The 25,841-nt window shown below is 38.4% G+C and overlaps 2 protein-coding genes across 3 annotated transcripts in view; one reads left to right on the forward strand and one right to left on the reverse strand.

Annotated features, from left to right (window-relative positions):
• Positions 1–1,714: 1,714 nt before the first annotated feature.
• LOC100378940 (vitamin D3 receptor B-like) lies at positions 1,715–16,604 on the reverse strand. Its single transcript, XM_002742215.4, has 5 exons — positions 16,279–16,604; positions 13,869–14,127; positions 6,415–6,680; positions 4,963–5,551; positions 1,715–3,167 (listed from the first exon to the last, which is right to left on the reverse strand). The coding sequence occupies exons 2-5, from the start codon at positions 14,125–14,127 to the stop codon at positions 2,926–2,928; spliced, it is 1,356 nt and encodes a 451-aa protein (XP_002742261.1). The 5' UTR covers positions 16,279–16,604; the 3' UTR covers positions 1,715–2,925.
• Positions 16,605–16,645: 41 nt separating this feature from the next.
• LOC100378793 (palmitoyltransferase ZDHHC3-like) overlaps positions 16,646–25,841 on the forward strand; it is a 37,141-nt gene continuing 27,945 nt past the window's right edge. For both annotated transcript variants that reach the window (XM_085499338.1, XM_078006376.2), the window contains exon 1: positions 16,646–16,776. In XM_085499338.1, coding sequence (XP_085355464.1) covers positions 16,658–16,776 — 119 coding nt within the window. In that variant the 5' untranslated portion in view covers positions 16,646–16,657. The remainder of the gene's footprint in view (positions 16,777–25,841) is intronic.

A 25,841-nucleotide genomic window follows, 5' to 3' on the forward strand; every position in this document is an offset into this window, starting at 1 on the left:
GCTAGCATAGCATAGCAATGTAATGTATTGTGGCTAGCATAGCAATGTAATGTAATGTGGCTAGCATAGCAATGTAATGTATTGTGGCTAGCATAGCAATGTAATGTATTGTGGCTAGCATAGCAATGTAATGTATTGTGGCTAGCATAGCAATGTAATGTATTGTAATGTAATGTTTCTAGTGTGGCAATCTTTTTTGTGTTGCATTTGCCATGAAGTCGCTGAACTATCATTAACACATTTAAATGAACTATGGTGATTTGAACATGTTGGCACCATACAGCATTTTGATTGGTTAATTAGCGACTTGACCTGTCAGGTCAAAGAACACAGTTTCACGTCAACTTGTGTATAGAAAAAACATGGCAGATATCATATTGCATCGAACAATTACATGCAACCAAAATCATTCACTTATGATGAAACTAAGTTGAATTTTAGTTGTATTTCATAAAAATTCAACATCTATATTATTGTAATCACTAAAGTGTAATGATCAACAATTGCAACACTTTAAAAACATTAAAAAAATAAATGCATATTACATTAAAAACTGTAAAACATGTCTTTTTTGCGAGCATATCTTTTTAGCGAGAGAACTAATTCGCTAATTCAAGATGTCGCTAATGACTTCATTATAAATTCAAAATGGTGGCCAAACAACGTCTTTTTCTTCACACACACACTTTGTCAACAACACAGAAAATGTAATAATCTGGAGCACTTCCTAATTACACTTGACAGATTTTCTTTGTTTTTATGGAGGTGATAACTGCGCATTTGTTTTAGTAGTCAACAGACAAGTATTGTGAAAACAGGAAATCAACAAAGACAAGAGAGATTCGCTAAATCATGGAGGTAGAAAAGAGAAGGAGTGATGACGCTATTGTTTCCGCTGGTTTCATGATGCTTTGGATTTGTTTACTCACATACACAATGTAAATAGTTTGCAAACACGCTGTACAATGTCACAGTTAATCGGCTTACGTGTTTCGACTGTATTCGGAAGCTTCACAAAGATTCTCAACGCACTGCGCATGCCCAAACAGATAACAATAATACAAAATGCAGTGAAAGACGTACGCTGAGTGTACTCAATGCCCGAAATCTATTACAACAAAATGCGCAATTTTCGACATCTGCACAGTTCTGCACACCAATGAAAAATGACTCGTCAAAACATCTTGTTATAATCTTATCATGTATCTTTAAATTTCACTGCGGAAATTTGCGGGATTTTTTTAATCAATGTCCAAAGTTGGACGACTATTGCGATGAAAAATATCAGAAAAGAAGTAATCACACATCTTGGTGGCGTCCGTATGCAGAATTTCCGGTACCTACAAGTGTGAAATGACCTTTGTGATCCGATAAAGGTCATTGCGCATGCACAATTCTTTTATTTATGGTTTGCGCATTCAATTTTATAGACGATGTTTAAACGGAATTTATTTTTTTCAGTTCTATTCTCGTTTTCTTGTGTAAATAAGCGGCTATCATCATGTAGATAAAACGACTTCTAAACAAAAACAATAAGTGGCTTAACCAGAGCGAAGACAAAGGATGTTTATAAGATTAACATGGGCTTAAATAGCGTCCTCACTCCTTCTCTTTTCTACCTCCATGGCTAAATCAACATTTCCCTATTACATCATTTTACCACAATTCGCTAAAATAGTATGTCGCTTTTTCAACATGTTTACAGTATACAGTATTTTTTTCATTTTGAGATTTTTTATTTTTTTTGATTGACTGCATTTTCAACATTTCGTGATGCCTATTTTAGAACCAAATTAGAGCCTGTCACTCATCCCTGATGCCTAAATTAGAATGACGCCAAAACAAGAGATTTTACGGTATGTCTTCATTCACTCAATCTTGTTAATTGCTGCTTCCAGCTGTATTTTGGGTAGTTGCCAAAACCATGAGATTTTTTTTGATTTATCAATATGATTATATTTTATGTTGACGATAACATGACTATTTGTTTATAAAGTACAAATTGTAAAATTCTGACGAATACTATTTATTTTTTATAAAATAATATTATTTCAATATTAATTCCTGTATGGAAATATTAAAAAAAAAACACTTTTACATGTTTTGAGACATTTATTTTAGCACATAAATAATTTCAAACATAGTAAAATAAAAACAGTCTAAAAGTTGATAGCTTGTGTCTATATGTTTCACCCAGTAAGTGCTAGATTCAGCTTGTTGTCTTTTTGAGTACCATTTATCTGCTCATTTTCTGTAATTTTCACTGAATTCAATTTTAATTTTGAACCAAACAGACAAAATGTGTCATTGCTTCTAGTTTTTAATCAAAAAAGTTGAAATTTTCATTTTATGGGAAAAATAGTAGACTACCCGGTATAAATGGAACTATTATATGGACCATCCATGCTTGTATGGGTGTAGTTGGTTTTAGTGCTCAAATGTAATAATAAATTAAAAATTTTGTTAAATAAGCTGACGATGATTAACATGATGGTATTTAACCTTTTCACCACCAGACTTTGTCACCCAAATTTTTCTTATATTCTTCAATATTTCGGGAAATGAACCCTTATTTTGGAGCCAATATACAAAATTTGCATAAATTTTCAGTTTTCCCACAACAAATTTGGCTATTTTTGTCCCAATCTTCTCAAGGAAAGTGCAGACTATAAATAGGACTATTTCGTGACAGGTGGTAAAAAGGTTAAACATATCATTTTATATATATGTCCAAACTCTGGGTATTTAAATTTCAATGTAACAAGTCCTTAATCTGATATTCCCCTTAATCTGATATTCCCCTTAATCTGATATTCCCCTTAATCTGATATCCCCCCAGCATCTGTAGCTGTAAAAACTCAAACTATTAATTTTTATTTATCCCATGAGTATCGCTTCAAAGTGAACAAATCTGGTTCTGTGAATTCAGCTATTTGATTCAAAAAGCTCAGAAAGCAATGGATTCAGTTTATGACCTTTGACATTCAAGTTCATGATATGACTCGTATATTGCTCGCTGAAGTCGCGTAACTGAGTCAGTTTCCCAATGATCTTGGCGAACAAGACATGGTTATTGTTGTGGTATTTCCGGATGCAAGCTTGCAAGAGTTCAATTAGCGACTGTTGTAACATTTCAACTTTCTTTTGCTCCAGTAGATCTTCTCTGTCTGTAATGCAATAAACATTTGACACTGTATTTATTCTATTTAAAGTGCAACTCTATGAACATAAACCCACATTCAATGTATTTACTGTATGGCTCTATTGGTAGCAAATGCATCATTGTTCTCTGTCAGCAGAGAGAATGAATTATTAAGGTAGATGCTTACTCATGATTTAAAAAACCCAGAATTTCTTAATTTTTTAATATATTGTACTTCCAGGCAATATAAGAATATTGACCTTGAAAAAAATGGGGGTCACCAGGTTAATTTTCAAGAAAATTATGGTTGTATTTTAGTGGATAGCGGCCATTTTGGCAGTATTATAGTGCTTTTACCATAGGTTCCTATGGCAGAGATATTATGCCATATCTCAAATTGTAGGCTGGTGACATAGGCTGAAAAAATATTATATTGTTAGTGATGGCCTACTTTTTGTTTTCCTGAATTTTTTCAAAAATCTGGGTTTTAAAAAGTGTTGAAAAATGCAATTTTTGTTTAACATTGCGCTCTATGTAATTGTTCTAGAAATAGCTATTTTTGAAAAAAATTAGTACAAGTTTCTCAAAATACGTCACTGTAACACACAATAGAATGCTATTTTATGGTGCCATGGGACAATAGCTTCATGATTTTACATAATAAACCAATGAACATTGTCATGTGATTTATGACCAAATTTCTCAATAAATATGAGTAGGGTTCTACCTTAACGCACACAAAGATTTGTGTGATGCAACGAGTGGTGCTTATTCACTGTTGTGTCATAGACGCAACAGAAAATCATACACAGGAATCTTAAAAAAAAAACATCTTACTATAATCACAGAATTTGTATTTGTTAAAAAAATATTCCCATTTTATAAACATTTAAAAAGTGTGAAATCGAAGAAATTGGGGGGCACAACATTTTTGTTTGTGCCTATACCATCAGATACATTTAAATTTTTATTTTGAAGACTGATCTCCCTAGCGAACAATAGACTGACTCAACTTAATTTGAGGGGTATCCTATTTTGCCTTAAGATTCCCACAAAATCAGACCTGTTATAGGGCACACAAAATTACATAAATATAAGAAAAAAAGCCATACATAGCACAGTTCCTCTCAGTTATCAAATTTAAGATATATAGTTATTTTATCCCGGTAGTAATATAGTAAGACGTATACATGTCAGAGATATGGATCCAGAAGCTGATGCTTGATTATGATGATTTTTTATAATTAAATTGATTGACATTCAGTCAACTTCAGATCGTGAAACAAATTGTGCATATGTATAATATTATGTATGATGTATGTGTGAAGTTTGAATCTTTGGGTCCCTGTTAACTCTGTCATCACATTACCCACAATCTTTTGCTTGAGAATCAAGATGGCTGACTACATAATACTGATATAAAGTTGAATATCTAGAGAATGAAAAGTGATATAAAAAACTGTAAATTGCATTCTCCTACATTTGTAGAGCTTTTACTTTAGGGGTCATTATGTTGTTTGGATTGATGTTTCCTTCAATAAAAAATTTTGCCAAGCAAAATATAAAGAATTTGTCGCGCAATGCTTTAAAATTTTCCACATTTTAATAGTTGGCACATTGATAGGTGGCTGGTTAGATCTTAAGATACGTAAGGGAGAGTGTTGCAAGACTTGTTCTTGCCATTATGTTCACCATCCCTCCAGTTAGGAACTGGGGACGGAGCAAAATATAACACTAATTGAGGGGGGAAAACAAAGTGTTGTGTCTCTTTTGCTCCTGTAGATGTCAATGGCAATTTACAAATATGGTATATTTCCTACCTGGAGTAAGAATAATAATGGCTAAAAGCAGTGTGTACTCTTCGTGGTTCAGGTTTAATTCAAGCATACTTTTCGAAAAGATCTCCATTTCCGATAAAATATTTTCAAAACCTGCTTCTCTGTGCAAATCTCTCCCGTATAACTGTGCATTCCCTTCATTAAAAAATCCACCTTCTTCCGGGCAGTAGCATTCAGACGCGCCAATCATCATGCATTCAAGCAGGCTAGATTTGATTAGCTTCGCCTGATCTTGGTAACTGAGATCCCGAAATCCGTGAAGATACTTAGCAAACGCAATCAGCTGTTTCAAGACCATGACCAGCATTTCCATGAAGTGCTCAAACATTTCTTTATTCTTAACTAGATCTTCATCTTCAGTGTTTATTTTTCCATATTCTGATTCAGCTGCTTCTTCGCTGACCTTTGACCTATAATTTATACCTTTGACCTTCTCTTTGGTGAACTCTGACGTTAGTTGTTTTGGGTGTTCAGCTGAGGCGTCGTTCGTTGTCGAGCACGCCTGAGTACTTTGAACTGTACTGTTTGTTGATTCTTTCTTTAACTTGGGGATACTTTTCGGTGCCTGAGGCTGTGAATAAATCAGCTGAGGTTAATGCATGTACAGTACGGTCTGAGTTTAACTCAGATGGTTGTCACGCCACGCCAGTTCAATATGGGACTCATAGCAATGTATATAATGCATGTAAAATAGATAAAACTCGAAAACTCGCTGCACCATAGCAACTGCCTTTTAACTTTTAGTTGGCTTTAACCTTTTCACCACCAGTTCTCTATTTTCATCACAAACTCACAAAATAGCACTTTCCTTCAGAAGATTGGGAAAAAAATAACCAAATTCTTTCAGTAAAGACTGAAAATTGACTCAAATTGTCTGTTGGCTCCAAAATAAGATTTCATTTTAAGAAATATTGAAGAAAATAATAAAAAAAGTGCAGACAAATTTGGGCGAGAAAATCTGGTGGCGAAAAGGTTAAGCTGGCTTATCTTGCTTTTAAAACTGCCACATATCTAAATTGTGTAGAGTAATTTGCCTAAAAATGTGTTTTAAAATTTGTACCCAGCCCAAAATAACAATGAAAAGTTTAGAAGTCAATAGATTCACAAAACTGTGCACAAGGGAATGCTTAGTGATAAGGTAGTACTGTAAAATACTTTATTTTAGCTGGAATAAATTTTCACTGAAAAGACATTTTGGGTGTTTTGTATGGAATTTATTTTGACAAGTTGAATGTAAAATATAGGAAAAAAGGTGTATTCGCTGGATTTTATTTTCACTGAATCATTCCTTCAGCGAAAATAGCGAAAAATTAATTCCAAGCGAAAATAAAGTATTCTACAGTATCATACAATATACTACATGGCATGATTCCAAAATGCACAGTTGGAAGTTTTACATATTAGTTTTCCTCAGCCCTTTGATGGCTTACGTACCGTGGAAACACTGCCTTGTGCTTTAGTCAGTGATGAAACAAGGTAATCTATCTGGCACCTTTGATCATTGGTGAACTCAAATGTTGGCAATACAGTAGAAGAGATGTCGGCGAGAGATGAACTTGTATCAGACTCTGAGGATAGTGGTGACGGCATCGATTGTGAAATTTCTGGTATTGCTGTTGGGGATCGTGTGCAGGTGGTCGCTTTAGGCTTCTTTTTGACAATGGGTTTGCGTGTTGCAAGTCGTTCAGTTGTCCAGACTCCTGTGGAGAAATAATGATGGTTTATAAATGAAAATAAAATATAACAATAATCAACAAAATGATGTTGTGATGGGATAACAGACCCATTGTTTCCACTATGCATCAGCCAAGAGACCTATTGTGCCTACTGTGCATCAACCAACAGACCCATGGAGCCCACTGTGCATCAGCAAACAGACCCATAGAGCCCACTGTGCATCAGCCAACAGACCCATTATAGAGCCCACTGTGCATCAGCCAACATACCCATTGTGCCCACTGTACATCAGCCAACAGACCCATTGTGCCCACTGTACATCAGCCAACAAAACTATTGTGCCCACTGTGCATCAGCCAACAGACCCATAGAGCCCACTGTGCATCAACCAAAAGACCCATAGAGCCCACTGTGCATCAGCCAACAGACCCATTATAGAGCCCACTGTGCATCAGCCAACAGACCCATAGAGCCCACTGTGCATCAGCCAACAGACCCATTGTGCCCACTATGCATCAGCCAACAGACCCATAGAGCCCGCTGTGCATCAGCCAATAGACCCTTTGTGCCCACTGTGCATCAGCCAACAGACCCATAGAGCCCACTGTGCATCAACCAACAGACCCATAGAGCCCACTGTGCATCAGCCAACAGACCCATTATAGAGCCCACTGTGCATCAGCCAACAGACCCATTGTGCCCACTGTACATCAGCCAACAGACCCATTGTGCCCACTGTACATCAGCCAACAAAACTATTGTGCCCACTGTGCATCAGCCAACAGACCCATAGAGCCCACTGTGCATCAACCAAAAGACCCATAGAGCCCACTGTGCATCAGCCAACAAACCCATTGTGCCCACTGTGCATCGGCCAACAGACCCATAGAGCCCACTGTGCATCAACCAACAGACCCATAGAGCCCACTGTGCATCAGCCAATATACCCTTTGTGCCCACTGTGCATCAGCCAACAGACTCATAGAGCCCACTGTGCATCAGCCAATAGACCCATGTGCCCACTGTGCATCAGCCAACGGACCCATTGTGCCCACTGTGCATCAGCCAACAGACCCATAGAGCCCACTGTACATCAGCCAACAAACCCATTGTGCCCACTGTGCATCGGCCAACAAACCCATAGAGCCCACTGTGCATAAGCCAATAGACCCACAGAGCCCACTGTGCATCAACCAACAGACCCATAGAGCCCACTGTGCATCAGCCAACAGACCAATTGTGCCCACTGTGCATCAACCAACAGACCCATAGAGCCCACTGTGCATCAGCCAATAGACCCTTTGTGCCCACTGTGCATCAGCCAACAGACCCATTGTGCCCACTGTGCATCAGCCAACATACCCATAGAGCCCTATGTGCATCAACCAAAAGACTCAGAGAGCCCTATGTGCATCAACCAAAAGACCCATAGAGCCCAATGTGCATCAGCCAATAGACCCTTTGTGCCCACTGTGCATCAGCCAACAGAACCATTGTGCATTGACCAACAGAACCATTGTGCCCATTGTGCATTGGCCAACTAAACCATTGTGCCCACTGTGCATCAGCCAACAGACCCATTGTGACCACTGTGCATCAGCCAACAGACCCATAGAGCCCACTGTACATCGACCAACAAACCCATTGTGCCCACTGTCCATCGGCCAACAGACCCATAGAGCCCACTGTGCATAAACCAATAGACCCATAGAGCCCACTGTGCATCAACCAACAGACCCATAGAGCCCACTGTGCATCAGCCAATAGACCCTTTGTGCCCACTGTGCATCAGCCAACAGACCCATTGTGCCCACTGTGCATCAACCAACAGACCCATAGAGTCCACTGTGCATCAGTCAATAGACCCTTTGTGCCCACTGTGCATCAGCCAACATACCCATTGTGCCCACTGTGCATCAGCCCCAACAGACCCATTGTGCCCACTGTGCATCAGCCAACATACCCATAGAGCCCTATGTGCATCAACCAAAAGACTCATGGAGCCCTATGTGTATAAACCAAAAGACCCATAGAGCCCAATGTGCATCAGCCAATTGACCCTTTGTGCCCACTGTGCATCAGCCAACAGAACCATTGTGCATTGGCCAACAGAACCATTGTGACCATTGTGCATTGGCCAACAAAACCATTGTGCCCACTGTGCATCAGCCAACAGACCCATAGAGCCCACTGTGCATCAGCCAATAGACACATGTGCCCACTGTGCATCAGCCAACATACCCATTGTGCCCACTGAGCATCAGCCAACAGACCCATAGGGCCCACTGTGCATCAGCCAATAGACACATGTGCCCACTGTGCATCAGCCAACATACCCATTGTGCCCACTGAGCATCAGCCAACAGACCCATAGGGCCCACTGTGCATTAGCCAATAGACCCTTTGTGCCCACTGTGCATAGGCCAACAGACCCATTGTGACCATTGTGCATCAGCCAACAAAACCATTGTGCCCACTGTTCATTGGCCAAAAGACCCATTGTGACCACTGTGCATCAGCCAACAAAACCATTGTGTCCACTGTGCATTGGCCAACAAACCCATAGAGCCCACTGTGCATCAGCCAACAGACCTATGGAGCCCACTGTGCATCAGCAAACAGAACCATAGAGCCCACTGTGCATCACCAATATACCCTTTGTGCCCACTATGCATCAGCCAACAGACCCATAGAGCCCACTGTGCATCAGCCAACAAACCCATTGTGCCCACTGTGCATCGGCCAACAAACCCATAGAGCCCACTGTGCATAAGCCAACAAACCCATTGTGCCCACTGTGCATCGGCCAACAAACCCATAGAGCCCACTGTGCATAAGCCAATAGACCCACAGAGCCCACTGTGCATCAACCAACAGACCCATAGAGCCCACTGTGCATCAGCCAACAGACCAATTGTGCCCACTGTGCATCAACCAACAAACCCATAGAGCCCACTGTGCATCAGCCAATAGACACATGTGCCCACTGTGCATCAGCCAACATACCCATTGTGCCCACTGAGCATCAGCCAACAGACCCATAGGGCCCACTGTGCATTAGCCAATAGACCCTTTGTGCCCACTGTGCATAGGCCAACAGACCCATTGTGACCATTGTGCATCAGCCAACAAAACCATTGTGCCCACTGTTCATTGGCCAAAAGACCCATTGTGACCACTGTGCATCAGCCAACAAAACCATTGTGTCCACTGTGCATTGGCCAACAAACCCATAGAGCCCACTGTGCATCAGCCAACAGACCTATGGAGCCCACTGTGCATCAGCAAACAGAACCATAGAGCCCACTGTGCATCACCAATATACCCTTTGTGCCCACTATGCATCAGCCAACAGACCCATAGAGCCCACTGTGCATCAGCCAACAAACCCATTGTGCCCACTGTGCATCGGCCAACAAACCCATAGAGCCCACTGTGCATAAGCCAACAAACCCATTGTGCCCACTGTGCATCGGCCAACAAACCCATAGAGCCCACTGTGCATAAGCCAATAGACCCACAGAGCCCACTGTGCATCAACCAACAGACCCATAGAGCCCACTGTGCATCAGCCAACAGACCAATTGTGCCCACTGTGCATCAACCAACAGACCCATAGAGCCCACTGTGCATCAGCCAATAGACCCTTTGTGCCCACTGTGCATCAGCCAACAGACCCATTGTGCCCACTGTGCATCAGCCAACATACCCATAGAGCCCTATGTGCATCAACCAAAAGACTCAGAGAGCCCTATGTGCATCAACCAAAAGACCCATAGAGCCCAATGTGCATCAGCCAATAGACCCTTTGTGCCCACTGTGCATCAGCCAACAGAACCATTGTGCATTGACCAACAGAACCATTGTGCCCATTGTGCATTGGCCAACTAAACCATTGTGCCCACTGTGCATCAACCAACAAACCCATAGAGCCCACTGTGCATCAGCCAACAGACACATGTGCCCACTGTGCATCAGCCCCAACAGACCCATTGTGCCCACTGTGCATCAGCCAACATACCCATAGAGCCCTATGTGCATCAACCAAAAGACTCATGGAGCCCTATGTGTATAAACCAAAAGACCCATAGAGCCCAATGTGCATCAGCCAATTGACCCTTTGTGCCCACTGTGCATCAGCCAACAGAACCATTGTGCATTGGCCAACAGAACCATTGTGACCATTGTGCATTGGCCAACAAAACCATTGTGCCCACTGTGCATCAACCAACAAACCCATAGAGCCCACTGTGCATCAGCCAATAGACACATGTGCCCACTGTGCATCAGCCAACATACCCATTGTGCCCACTGAGCATCAGCCAACAGACCCATAGGGCCCACTGTGCATTAGCCAATAGACCCTTTGTGCCCACTGTGCATAGGCCAACAGACCCATTGTGACCATTGTGCATCAGCCAACAAAACCATTGTGCCCACTGTTCATTGGCCAAAAGACCCATTGTGACCACTGTGCATCAGCCAACAAAACCATTGTGTCCACTGTGCATTGGCCAACAAACCCATAGAGCCCACTGTGCATCAGCCAACAGACCTATGGAGTCCACTGTGCATCAGCAAACAGACCCATAGAGCCCACTGTGCATCACCAATATACCCTTTGTGCCCACTATGCATCAGCCAACAGACCCATAGAGCCCACTGTGCATCAGCCAATAGACCATTTGTGACCACTGTGCATCAGCCAACAAACCCATAGAGCCCACTGTGCATCAGCCAATAGACCCATGTGCCTACTGTGCATCAGCCAACAAAACCATAGTGCCCACTGTTCATTGGCCAACAAAACTATTGTGCCCACTGTGCATCAGCCAACAGACACATTGTGACCACTGTGCATCAGCCAACATACCCATAGAGACCACTGTGCATCAGCCAACATACACATAGAGCCCACTGTGCATCAGCCAATAGACTCATGTGTCCACTGTGCATCAGCCAACAGACCGATAGAGCCCACTGTGCATCAACCAAAAGACCCATAGAGCCCACTGTGCATCAACCAAAAGACCCATAGAGCCCACTGTGCATCAGCCAATAGACCCTTTGTGCCCACTATGCATAAGCCAACAGCACCATTGTGCCCACTGTGCATCAGCCAACAAACCCATAGAGCCCACTGTGCATTAACCAACAGACCCATAGAGCCCACTGTGCATCAGCCAATAGACCCTTTGTGCCCACTGTGCATCAGCCAACAGACCCATAGAGCCCTATGTGCATCAACCAAAAGACCCATAGAGCCCTATGTGCATCAACCAAAAGACCCATAGAGCCCACTGTGCATCAACCAAAAGACCCATAGAGCCCACTGTGCATCAGCCAATAGACCCTTTGTGCCCACTGTGCATAAGCCAACAGAACTATTGTGCCCACTGTGCATTGGCCAATAGACCCACAGAGCCCACTGTGCATCAACCAAAAGACCCATAGAGCCCACTGTGCATCAGCCAACAGACCCATTGTGCCCACTGTGCATCAGCCAACAGACCCATATAGCCCACTGTGCATCAGCCAATAGACCCTTTGTGCCCACTGTGCATTGGCCAATAGACCCATAGAGCCCACTGTGCATCAACCAAAAGACCCATAGAGCCCACTGTGCATCAGCCAACAGACCCATTGTGCCCACTGTGCATCAGCCAACAGACCCATAGAGCCCACTGTGCATCAACCAACAGACCCATAGAGCCCTCTGTGCATCAGCCAATATACCCTTTGTGCCCACTGTGCATCAGCAAACAGACCCATTGTGCCCACTGTGCATCAGCCAACAGACCCATAGAGCCCTATGTGCATCAACCAAAAGACCCATAGAGCCCTATGTGCATCAAGCAAAAGATCCATAGAGCCCAATGTGCATCAGCCAATAGACCCTTTGTGCCCACTGTGCATCAGCCAACAGACCCATAGAGCCCTCTGTGCATCAGCCAATAGACCCTTTGTGCCCACTGTGCATCAGCAAACAGACCCATTGTGCCCACTGTGCATCAGCCAACAGACCCTTTGTGCCCACTGTACATCAACCAAAAGACCCATAGAGCCCTATGTGCATCAACCAAAAGACCCATAGAGTCCAATGTGCATCAGCCAACAGAACCATTGTGCCCACTGTGCATTGGCCAACAAAACCATAGTGTCCACTGTGCATCAGCCAACAGAGCCATTGTGCCCACTATGCATTGGCCAACAAAACCATAGTGTCCACTGTGCATCAGCCAACATACCCATAGAGCCCTCTGTGCATTGGCCAACAAAACCATTGTGCCCATTGTGCATCAGCCAACAGACCCATTGTGCCCACTGTGCATTGGCCAACAGACCCATTGTGCTACTGTGCATCAGCCAACAAAATCATAGTGCCCACTGTACATCAGCCAACAGACCCATTGTGCCCATTGTGCATCAGCCAAAAGACCCATAGAGCCCACTGTGCATCAGCCAACAGACCCTTTGTGCCCACTGTGCATTGGCCAACAAAACCATAGTGCCCATTGTGCATCAGCCAACAGACCCATTGTGCCCACTGTGCATTGGCCAACAGACCCATTGTGCCACTGTGCATCAGCCAACAAAATCATAGTGCCCACTGTACATCAGCCAACAGACCCATTGTGCCCATTGTGCATCAGCCAAAAGACCCATTGTGCCACTGTGCATCAGCCAACAAAGCCATAGTGCCCACTGTGCATTGGTTAACAGACCAATTTTGATCACTGTATATCGGCCAACAGACCAATTGGAATAATAGAAGAAAAATGTGCAGACAAATGTGGGCGAGAAAGTCTGGTGGTGAAAAAGTTGATGAGGACATTATTTCGCTGTGACTCTTTGTCAGTTCATGACTAAAAATTTGGTGATTTTCACTGATTCTTAATAAAATAAATGTTCAAAATGTTTTCCTGTAGACCAATCGTGTTAGACATTATGTTTCAAATATTGAATTTTGTAATACAAGTCACGTCAATAAAACATGATACCAGGAAACGTTGCACCGTACATTATATTTCCTGTAGATCAATCATGTTAGACAATTATAGTGTGTCTAAGTATTGAATTTTATAATATAGCTCATGTCAATAGAACAGGAGGTTGTCTCTGTATTCTGTAGTGTATTCTTTGCATTCACTAGTGTTATGGGTTTTATGTATATTACATTATGCTTGCATGTAAAATAAAATAAATCTTACGGTTGATTTGCATCCCAGAGTCTAAACACTTTCTCATTCGGCATGCCGGGCACTGTCTTCGAGTAAACAAATCCATTTCACAGGCTCCACCCGTGTCCATTTCACACTTCAGTTTCTCTCGATGTTGAACATTGCGTCGGAAAAATGTTTTGCATCCTTCACAAGACATAACTTTGTAGTGCAGTCCGTTAGCGTGGTCTCCGCAAACTACGCAGCATTTGTACATTTTCATCTTTTTATCTGGTTTGTCTGTCGACATCTTCAGGAAAAAAAATTTAAATTACCCAGTAGTCAGAACATTTAAGTTGGAATATACATTTTGGTTAAAAAGTCAGAAATGAATCAATAAACTAAAAGTGCCTCAACAAATCACACGGTCAATTATATTGAGTAATTCAGTGATGGAAATGAATGAAAGATGCAAGAATTATATCGGTAATTGTTACAATCTGCAGTCGTAAGTCCTCCATTAGTGCAAATCTGAGAATGGAAACTAACTATACAGTAAAACAAATGTGTCGTTGTTGAATGACAATTTGTTTCAACTCACAGCAAGGTTTAATTTAGAACGAATTAAAAGATTAAATCGGATTATCTTATTCATAAATCATTCAGATTTGAGAATTAGAGTATTACACTGTAGATCGTGTCTGCCTATTTTAAACATGCCTTATATAGTGACGCTCATTACCCAGTCATGGTAGTCATGGTAACCGATAACAACCACAGGATGTAAATCATTATATTGTTATTAGGAATGTTCACAAACTTCAAAGATGATCATGAAGACAAAATTGTGGGATGGAGTATTTTGAATGTTTATATACTTCTGTATGGAGTATATACAAGCAGCCTGTCGACTGAGATAGCGCTGCTGATACATTTTTTTGTAGCAATGCACATTTCAATTAAACTGAAGATATCGTTAAAAAATGAACAATATGTATAGTATCAAAGCAATCGAACTAGCTGTTTTCAACAAGAATTAAAAAACAACAACACTTTTTACCAAAAATGACAAAAATATTCATCAAAATTAGATAATTAAAGATTTTATTCATCTCGAAGTCAATTCGTATCGCATGTTTATCCACTCCAATATCGATTTGTCTGAATAATTGGGTTAGCTCGATACTAATTTGTCCAATATGCACAACAAAACCCAAACAATCTACATGTAATCGTGGTCGCGCTTTCAATAGCACCAGCTTGACCCCGAAACCTGAACCCCCTGAATCGTTTATTGTATCACACTTTGCATTATGTCAATGTCAATGTCAAATCAAGTTATTCATATTTCATGATTATGGTTTAATTAATTAATTAATCGTTTATTGTATCACACTTTGCATTATGTCAATGTCAAATCAAGTTATTCATATTTCATGATTATGGGTTAATTAATTAATAATTAACTAATTAATTAATTAATTAATTAAGGACGTGTGGCACATTCCGATTGTATTTTATTTGCATCAAGCTTAATTGTCTTGTTTATCCCAATGGGTCATTCCAGTTTGTATCTACACCCCCTACATGGATGGTTATAGTAAAAAATTTACCCCTCAGATTAGTTTTTGATAACTCTTCCCTGGAAATATACAACGGTGTTTCAGCATGCCGGAAAACATTTTTTTGCCAATATCCCCATGGATGATCATTCCCCTAAATATACCCCATGACATTAACAGTCCAAAATTTCCCCCTCGGATTTAACATCTAACTGAATGAATCTACTACAGTGACCCCTAGGGGAGGCCCAGAACAGAAAAAAAAGTTGCGGATACAAACTGCAATAACCCAACCCTTCGGAAGCCCGTAGTAAAATCATCACCCTGTGAAATTCATTTACATTATTTTATACCCTCCGGAAGTATACGTTTTGTACCATCCATATGGGGGGCGTGGATACAAACTGGCACACATATGTGCAGAGAGATTGACAACACCCTGAACACCAACATAGAAATAGACATTACCCTTCACAATATTGTAAGGTAATGGCGCTGAAAAGACCTTTTGGGTGTTTTGTGTGGAATTTATTTTCACTGATTGTTGACAAGTTTAATGTAAAATATAGGAAAAAAGGTATATTCGCTGGATTTTATTTTCACTGAATCATTACTTCAGTGAAAATAGCGAAAATAAATTCCAAGCAAAAATAAAGGATTCTACAGTAATTGATTGTGAATCGGAGTTGTGGAGAATGACATTGACCGGAACTTAGGGTAAGAGGTCAAAGGCCAATGATCACCAACCTTTCCGGCCACTACGGATGATCCCACAAATAATACTGTGTTACCACATCTGCGTGTACGGGGTGTAAAATAATATATTAGTAATATAGTAAGCCGTGGTTACTCTGGCGACGTCATATGAAAACGTAAAACACGAATACACGTACACTCACATTATGGTAAAAGCGTTATTCGGTTTCTCTTCAGTTCAAATGTATCTATGCGTAATTTCCATGTCCTTACTGTCTTTAGATCGCTGCTACCATGACTCACTTAGTCAATCATTAACAGAGGGAAAAGGCAGGTCGCGTTAGCACGACTTTGAGTTCCAGAGATAATCCATTAGCAGATATTTTGAAATAACCATTGTCTTGTAAGTCAGAAATAGATCGTCATCTGCCCGTTGCCCATACACGAAAACGAAGACGTTTTACTTCTCTCTTCCTGGATGACCTCTGTCCACTCTGTGCACTGTGCTGTTGTTTTGACGAATAGGGTCGATCTGTTTAATATTTCTACAAGCTTAGGTGGGCTATTTTTACGTCATCCAAAATGGTGGTGTTCCGAAACGATCCTTGTGGTATCACTTGCATTGTTTTGACGTACACAGCCGTCTTTTACGCAGATTATGTCGTCATTGAGTGGCTAATTATACCATCGTTATCTGGCAGGTAAGTGTTCTTTCCAAATTTAAATTTGTAGTGCTCTGATCTTTCAGAATACTGAAATTAATGTAGGTGATTGGTGTGAGTGGGTGTATTAGTATACTTACTATTATTTTATGGGAATTGTAATTATGACTCATAATGTATGATTAATTGTAGTCTGTAATAAAAAAATAAAATCGATTGAATTATTTAACTGTTATTATTTTCAGAAGATATAAAGTTAAATCGATTCCAGTCATTCCTACCTTATTCGTATTCATTAAAGCGGGAGGGTCGTCACCTGCGCACGCGCGGGAATTGAGTCCCAAGCGACGATAACAACGCACACTAAAACGCAAAGGCTCATGGGTAGAGGCTTGTTTATAAACAATGACAAGCTATTGGTATCTGATGCATGCACAGGATGATGACTTCCTTGCTTTAAACCACAGTCCCTCTGTACAAAATGCCAGGTGTCCATCCTAATACACTTTTTACTCGAATATAATAACAACCAATATTACAGGGAACCCAGAAACTATGATCAACTGTACGCACTTCCTATGAGCGCGGGGGGGGGGGGGGGGGGGGGTATCGGCTGGTAGCTAAAAAAGTGTAAAAAATAGACAAAGGATGAAGGCTCCAGCCAGTTTATATTTTTTAAACTGGAAAAAACAGACGAACAGAATGAAAAATAAAATCTATAAAAAATACCAGGTTGAAGATTATTAGTTGCTCTTTCAAATTTCGCCAAAGCCTTACCAATATTTTACCGATATCTGCAGAATAAATCAAGAAATTTACTCTATTTACAAATACTTAACGGTTTGCCCGAACGCACAGCACAATTGGAGGCGAAGAACCAATCACAAGACTTGTTACAAACCAGTTGAGCAAGGCGAACCTCGATGTGGTTCGTAAATAGTCTTATGATTGGTTGTTGACAGGCCACGCCTCCAAACTGTAATTTTTTAGTCCAAATATGAAAGTTCAATGTTCTGGATGTAACGCAGCAACGATACCCGCTTTTTCAAATCTCTGTTGAATCAGTTTTTTATCATTCCGAACAGAGTCAAATTACACTTGACAGTTTTTCTTTGTTTTTATGGAGGTGATAACTGCGCATTTGTTTTGACATGCGACAGACAAGTATTGTGAAAACAGGAAATCAACAATGACAAAAAAGATTCGCTAAATCAACATTTTGCTATTACGTCATTTTGCCACAATTCGCTAAAATTGCATGTCACGTTTTCAACATGTTTTACAATATTACATCCCCGTTTTTCCTTTCTTTAATTTTTCCCTCATAGCTTTGTTACATGTACAGTAGCTACACTATGTAGAGCATGTACAAAACTGATCGAATAGAAAAACATTCAGGGTGCTTTTGAATGATTTCCTTATTGAACGCACTCCAGTTGTTGTCACATGATCACTGTTGAATCAAATACTGTAGAATACTTTATTTTCGCTTGGAATTAATATTTGCTATTTTCGCTGAAGAATGATTCCGTGAAAATAAAATCCAGCGAATACATTGTTTCCTATATCTTACATTCAACTCATCAAAAATCAGTGAAAATAAATTCCATACAAAACACCCGAAAAGTCTTTTCAGCGAAAATTAATTATTTTACAGTATTATTTAATTTATACATCATTTCAAAGATACAGAGAATTAGATTTCAAAGATTTCTTGTTAAAAGGTGGTTGTCATCGCGCTTTACATGTGCGACATTTGTGTTGACAAACATTTATTTTCACTCAATCCAATGCATTCTTCTAACAGTAATCCCAACATTAGGGTTTGACCCGGGGTGTGACTTGCACAAATTACTGCCGGTGACACCTTTGATACATTCCAATCACCTAAAAAATACCTAATTAAGGCTTGGTAACGTCTCAGTTCGTACTCGTTGATCTGCGCAATAGTCAAAGTCGCCATCTTTGTTTATATGAGACCCATACATGTATATTTTGTGCATGCATGGCGCGACAGCTACCATCATTTAATTTGATTTGAACTGTGGCACAATTGCTTTCACAAGTATAAAGCTGTGAGTGTTTTATCCTGTTTTTTTTTTAGTTTTGTTTGCATGACATGCAGTATATGTGTTTTTTCTTTATTTTATATTATTTATATAAATGAATGAATGAATGAATGAATAAATAAATAAATAAATAAATAAATAAATAAATAAATAAATAAATAAATAAATAAATAAATAAATAAATAAATAAATAAATAAATAAATAAATTCTAGGTTTGAGTCTGAAGTTACAATAACTGTATGCTACTTTAATATAAGAGTGTATTAAGTAGACATAATGTATCTGTATCTGAGTCTCAGCCGAATCCATTTATGAATATCATTTTATGATGAATAACACATAAGGTGTGTGTCATGGGAGCATAATTCCTTGCCATTAATTGCTGCTTTACAAAATACTGACATACATTATGTTAAATTTTTTGTTTTCTGCATTCATATTTTTCTGATGATACACTGGTAAATTCCTATGATTGCAGTAGGGTTATACATGTAGCAGAAAATTGAAAGTGCCTAGTCTGTAACCTGACTTACAATCATTTTTTTATATTTTTTATGGTTATTTTGTAATTTACAGGGAATTTTCAATGAAAATTCGGACAGGTTTGGAATGAATTAGCCTGTCAAAAGAGAATTAGTACCTGTCTTAAATGTGGAATGACTATCTAAAATGACAGGTAGACAGGTGGCTGGCTTAAAACCTAGATTGCACAGTGAAATCATGGGGGTCGTATTGATCATGCTACTAGTATGAAGATACACAGATACCCTATGTCTGAAAAATAATTACTGATGATATTTACCATACATATATAGTGTTTGCAATTATGAAAATTAATTCCAAGATCTTTCACCATCTGTTGTATGAAATTAACACCAGCATGCAAATTTTTCAATTAAAATGTGATCAAATCAATATATGTTATCATAATTTTTAAACATTGACAAAATATGTCCCATTTGGCATTACTTCCATGTAAGCTAATTTGTAGACAATATAAATCACCATTTGTACTTTTCAGTCCCCACTTGGACGCAGTCCGAAAACAGGGACTTATGGATTGACCTCTGTGCATGCATCCGGACCTATATCTTAGACATGCCTGGACCAATTACATTCAAACTTCACACATACATCATTCATAATATTATACATATGCATATCAATTTGTTTCATGATCTGATTCAAGATGGCTGAATGGTAGCCATTTTTGTACTGAAAACTCATCAAAATGAAGCATTTCTCAGCTGTTTACAGATGGATTTTGTTCAAACTTGGTATATACATTAGTCATTATAGGACCTTGATTCACATCATTTTGATTTTGAAAAATAAGATTCAAAATAGCCGACTGACTGATCCTATTAAAAATGGCTGAATGGTGGCCATTTTTGTGCTAAAAAATCATAAAGATCAAGCATTTCTGGCATTTATGGATGGATTTTGTTCAAACTTGGTACATACATTAGGCATTACGGGTTCCTGATGCATGTCATTTTATTTTTCAGATCAGATTCAAAATGGCTGACTGGTGGTCATTTTGTTTTAATGAATGGGATTCTGGAGCCATATCTCTGACATGCTTTGACTGATTATGTTAAAATTTTATATATTCATTATACATCATGTTATAGATATATATATGTATTCAAAAAGGCTGATTTTGTTTTAATTAATGCTGTTCCAGGACAATATCTCTCAATATGGACAAGGACTCGTTTGACAATCAGATACAAATGTCAATGATTTTAATGTTAAACAATCATCATAATCATATTCCTGACATGGTTATATTTCAGCTATATTACTATAAACAAAACTATATATCCTAAATTCGATAACTAACAGGGACTGTGCCATGCATCGCTTGTCTTTATTAATTCAAAATTAGAGAAAATACCGATTATAATCTGGTGAATAAAACACATTATCTGGTATTATACACTGAAAACAATAGAATCAAAATTTTTTTTTAAACTTATCAGCACTCAAATTCAAATTTTATTCTTGGGATAACCTCATAATATGCGTTCAAGAAATAAATATGAAGTAAATTTACAAATAACATGGACAGAAATGTTATTCAACTGAAATGGACATCATCTCTTAATGAAAAAACTCGCTTAAAACATATTCCACTGTTGAGCAGCCAGGATGTTACGCTCTATTGGTGTTTGATATTTAGCAACATGTTTCATTTTTTTCTAACTGATGTCATAGCTGTTGTCATAGTTACACAATAATCCTTTTTTTATGAATCTAACACAATCGACTAATAACACGTCAAAACTTGTGCTGACATAGGCAAGGTACTTTTCCCTTAAGGGAGATAGCTACCAATAATTTGAAAACAGGTGATCAGATTTCCTTATAAAAGATGGTTTTATGGTTTATGATAATGTTCACAAAATCCTGATAAATATATATAGTCACTGAATGCAGAACATGGTAACTTGTCCATGAAAATGGTGATTTTTTAGCCTTGCAATCACAAGTAGTTGAAACCTTGGAAGACGGATGCATGTAAAAAAATAAATGTGTTGAGCCTTTTTCTGAAAAACTTGAATTTACATGCAATTTAGTCTTTTATAAAAAATCATGCATTTTTTCGGTAACAGCGATTTGCAGCAACAATATCACATTTGATAGAAATGTAATTGTTTTGAATGTAAATTATCTCATACATAATTGAGTCATAAAAAATATGTTTTTGTTATTTTTCTGTCATTTTGGTTAGTTAGACCAGACTAAATTATTATAACAAACTGAAAAAGATGTGTAATAATAATGATTTATAAGCGAGGGTATGCAACAGATGTGATATACGATAAAGATCTCATTATAAATTCACGCTGCAAGATAATCACAAAAACCAACATATACCGGTATGTACTTTTATCGTAAAATCTATTAAATACTTTTTTGAAGAAGCTGAATTATTAGTGTACACAAGAAAATTATTTATTTACGGTGCACGAATGGAAAGGATACATTTTGATTGGTTCAATAAGTAGTGATTCATTTTTCCAAATAAAAACAAATAAGGAAACATTTGCCATGATTTATTCTGGCATTGACAGATTTTTTTATTTTGTTTTTTTGTTTTTTAGCTTCGCTGTCGACTTTGTCGAGCGGAGCTTATCATATGAGTGATTGTCCATCGGCGTCCATCGTCCGTGTCAATGTTTTACTTATTCGACTTCTTCTTGAAAACTACAAGCCTGAATGCTTTGATACTTGGTGTTTATGTACCTTGGGTAGACCTCTCTCAGATTTGTTCATTTCATGATCATATCTTCAATTCTCTAATTTTGGTGAATATTTTGTCATTTTTGGTAAAAAGTGATATTTTCGACTTCTTGTTAAAAACCGCAAGTCCAATTGCTTTGATATTACATATATACCTACTATATGTGGATCTCTCTCAGATTTGTTCATTTTGTAATGATATCTTCAATTCTCTAATTTTGGTGAATATTTTTGTCATTTTTGGTAATAAGTAATATTTTCGGCTTCATGTTAAAAAACCGCAAGTCCAATTGCTTTGATATTACATATATAGGTACTACATGTGGACCATTCTGAAATTTTTTCATTTCATGTGGATATCTTTAATTTTCTAATTTTGGTGAATATTTTTGTCATTTTTTGGTAAAAAGTGATATTTTCTTCTTGTTAAAAACCACAATCATTTATGGTGAAAAATGATATTTTTGAATTCTTGTTGAAAACGGCAAGTCCCATTGCATTGATACTATGCATATTGTTCATTTTCTAATGATATCTTCTGTTCTTTAATTGAAGTGTGCATTAATAACAGCGGAGATATCTCAGCCGAGAGGCTGCTTGTTTTAATTAATCGTATATTAAAATGTGATGTAATAAATACAATGCACGGATTTTAATTATTCGTATATTGCAGTTTGGCATAATAGTTAACTAACAGAATACTGATTAACCTTTTTTTTTAAATACAAATATTGACAGATTTAGCGCAACAGTAGTTGTGTTCACGTTACACGAAGTACGGGCTAAGATTTAAGCTGTTTTAGGCTTATCTAGCATATTTGCATTTCGGCTAGACCCAATTGCGTCCACGCACAGGGAGGGCCAGTCGTTAGCACGGGCTAAGGGGTGCCATTAGTCGGTGACCTTTGGTAAGCCGCTATTTACGAACGAAAAATGGATGACACGCGCGAGGTTCTAATTTTGAAGCGACGTGCACAGGAACGCGAGAGAAGACTGACCCAACTTATTTGGATGCACATAAACAGTATACAACGGACGTAACAGAATACAGAGTTTTATTAATGCATGTCGCAGACAGCGAACCAAATTTTTTTTGTCTACGATTGGAGCTGCTGTACGCTCTACTACTACAGTGACCCGATTAGTGTGGAAGCGAGCTCAGAGTAATGACTGGTGGAATCGTGTCGTTATACGAACATGGGACAATTTTGACACCCAAAGGTCGCCGCAGACGGCGCTTAGCCCTGGGCTAAGCGTTCGCGCATACTTCGTTAGCCCGTGCTAAGGTCTAGACCGCGTCTTAAATTCAGATCAGATTTAACCCGTACTTAGCATTCCTTAGCCCGTGCTAAGCGTTCACGCACGTTTTCTTAGCACGGGCTAAGGAATTTGACCTCTTAGCCCGTGCTAAGGAGCTGTGCGTGAACGCAACTAGTGACTGGTGATGCGATGAATTTCTGGTCAAAAATAACGACAAGACGAACATTCAGAAAATATGTTATCTGTTATAAGGATAATTTAAATGCAATAAGAAATTCAAAATTATGAAACTGAGATCCTCTGGCCATCAAAGGCTGTACCACACATAACAACTATCACTATTAATACTGTAAACGGATTAATTATTCACTGGGTTTTAATTTTGCTTATGTCGCTGACTGGGAAATGTGCTAAATTAAAACCCAGTGAATATGTAAAACTTAGCATAGAAGGCATTCAGTAAATGATAAAACCATGAATTTAAAACCCACTGAATATGTCTGAAATGGTTAATCAACGAATTTTTCACCCAGTGAAAATTAGTCATTTTACAGTATCCAATCAGACTTCAGGTCAATCATGATATTTTTATATGTGGTGACTATGAACCCAAGAATGATTCTTCTTGAAACTAAATGGCACCTCGTGTTCATTGAAGTCATTTGATGTATTATTTCCACATTTACTGAGAGAATATTATGATTTACCGGTATATGCTTTTTTTAGTATTATTTTTTTTTTGCCACATACGTGTAGTTACATGTTGTGTTTTGTTGAAATTGACGCTGGTTTGATGTGTGATGTGGTTAATTGCAAATGTAATTTTAATAAACGTGATCCATACCTTCATCAATGTACATGTGTATGTCAAGTTTTTGCAACATGTAATATTTGTTTCTTAATTCTCTTGGATACAAATTATTTGTGTGTCGTATTATGCATACTGAGTACATTTTTTGCCATATTTGAATGATAAAACTGTAAATATTTCTTTCCTGCTTGTACAATTAGTCATAATTTAGTGAAAAATAACAGCCCAAAATTAATTTACGATATTCATGTCTGTGCGACTTTTTTTTTGTTCAGTGATGAATTCTATTTTCGTCACACTCTATATTGTTGTTGCTTTTGATGGAAACAAAGTGTTCAAATGTTAATAATCTGGAATGGATTTACTTTTGTTGTTGTGGTACATGTATGATAATTGAAATGAGTTTGAATGCACTTTGAATGAAAGCAAATGCTGTTTGCCCCAAGCGTAACTTAACATCTCGGTGGTTTTAAGCTCTTTTCAAGCTGGTTTAAAAATGGTTTTAAGCTCTTTTCAAGCTGGTTTAAAAATGGTTTTAAGCTTTTTTCAAGCTGTTTTAAAGCTGGTTTTAAGCTCTTTTTAAGCTGGTGTAAAACTGGTTTTAAGCTCTTTTTAAGGTGATTTAAAATTGGTTTTAAGCTGTTTTTAAGGTGGTTTTAAGCTTTTTTTAAGCTGGTGTAAAACTGGTTTTAAGCTGTTTTTAAGCTGGTTTAAAGTTCGTTTTAAGCTGTTTTCAAGCTGGTTTAAAACTGGTTTTAAGCTGTTTTAGGTTGGTTTGTCATGCTTAAATACTGCTACATATCTAAATTTTGTAATAGAGCAATAGAGTAATCTTATTGAATATTGGTATGTACATGTATTATACATGTATTATTAAAAAGTTATATTATAATAATACATTTTATGAAAAGAGCAAAACCGGCCAGCTTGAAAGTAAGTTATTTCTTTGAGATTACTATGTAATGTTGAATGAGAGAATTCCTTATTATTATTTTATTATACCTACCAGGGATCATCTCGCCATGCTGGTCGGCGGTGGTCGCTACATGGACGCTAAGGAATACTTTATTGTTACAATTTTAAGTCACTGTGTAATAACTTATTCACAGTAGAAAGTTTTCCATTCACTCGCATGATATTAAAGGTAAAAACAGGACAAACAAGGTTATACTGTAAAATGACTAATTTTCACTGGGTTTAAATTTTGCTGATTTACCATTTCAGGCATAGTTGGTGGGTTTTAAATTTACGGTATTATCATTTAGATAATGTGTGCTATGCTCAATTTTACGTATTCACTGGGTTTTAATTTAGCGCAATTTCCTGTCAGCGAAATAAGCAAAATTAAAACCCAGTGAATTATTAACCCCTTTATAGTAATGGCATCAGAACATACATGTAGCATGGGATTTGACAAACACAAAACTATTTTGGTGTATTTCCACACTTAATAATACATGTATGAAGTTATTACGAGGATGTACCTCAAAGTATGCACGAAGACAGTACAGCGAGAGTATCCACCCACGCACAGCGGAGGTAAATGCGACGGTGTACTGTCTGAGTGCATACTTTGAGGTAATTCTCGTAATAATAACCTTAATATACATCTTTTCCTTCCAAGGATACATCATACTGGTGGCAGCCATGTTTGTTTTTATTATTAGAGGACGTCACGCTCGTAATCATTCCATATTTGGAATTCGCATTCCCT

This window comes from Saccoglossus kowalevskii, chromosome 5 (assembly GCF_978046115.1).
Source record: "Saccoglossus kowalevskii chromosome 5, keSacKowa6.1, whole genome shotgun sequence".
Classification (NCBI taxonomy): domain Eukaryota; kingdom Metazoa; phylum Hemichordata; class Enteropneusta; family Harrimaniidae; genus Saccoglossus; species Saccoglossus kowalevskii.

Bases quoted from the DNA above. Each gene is read 5' to 3' on its own strand.
- LOC100378940 (XM_002742215.4), bottom strand. From the start codon at position 14,127: ATGTCGACAGACAAACCAGATAAAAAGATGAAAATGTACAAATGCTGC. The intron at 5,552-6,414 runs GTACGTAAGCCA...ATTTATTCACAG, and splicing joins CACAAGGCAGTGTTTCCACG to CCTCAGGCACCGAAAAGTAT. The intron at 3,168-4,962 runs GTAGGAAATATA...ATTGCATTACAG, and splicing joins CATTATTATTCTTACTCCAG to ACAGAGAAGATCTACTGGAG.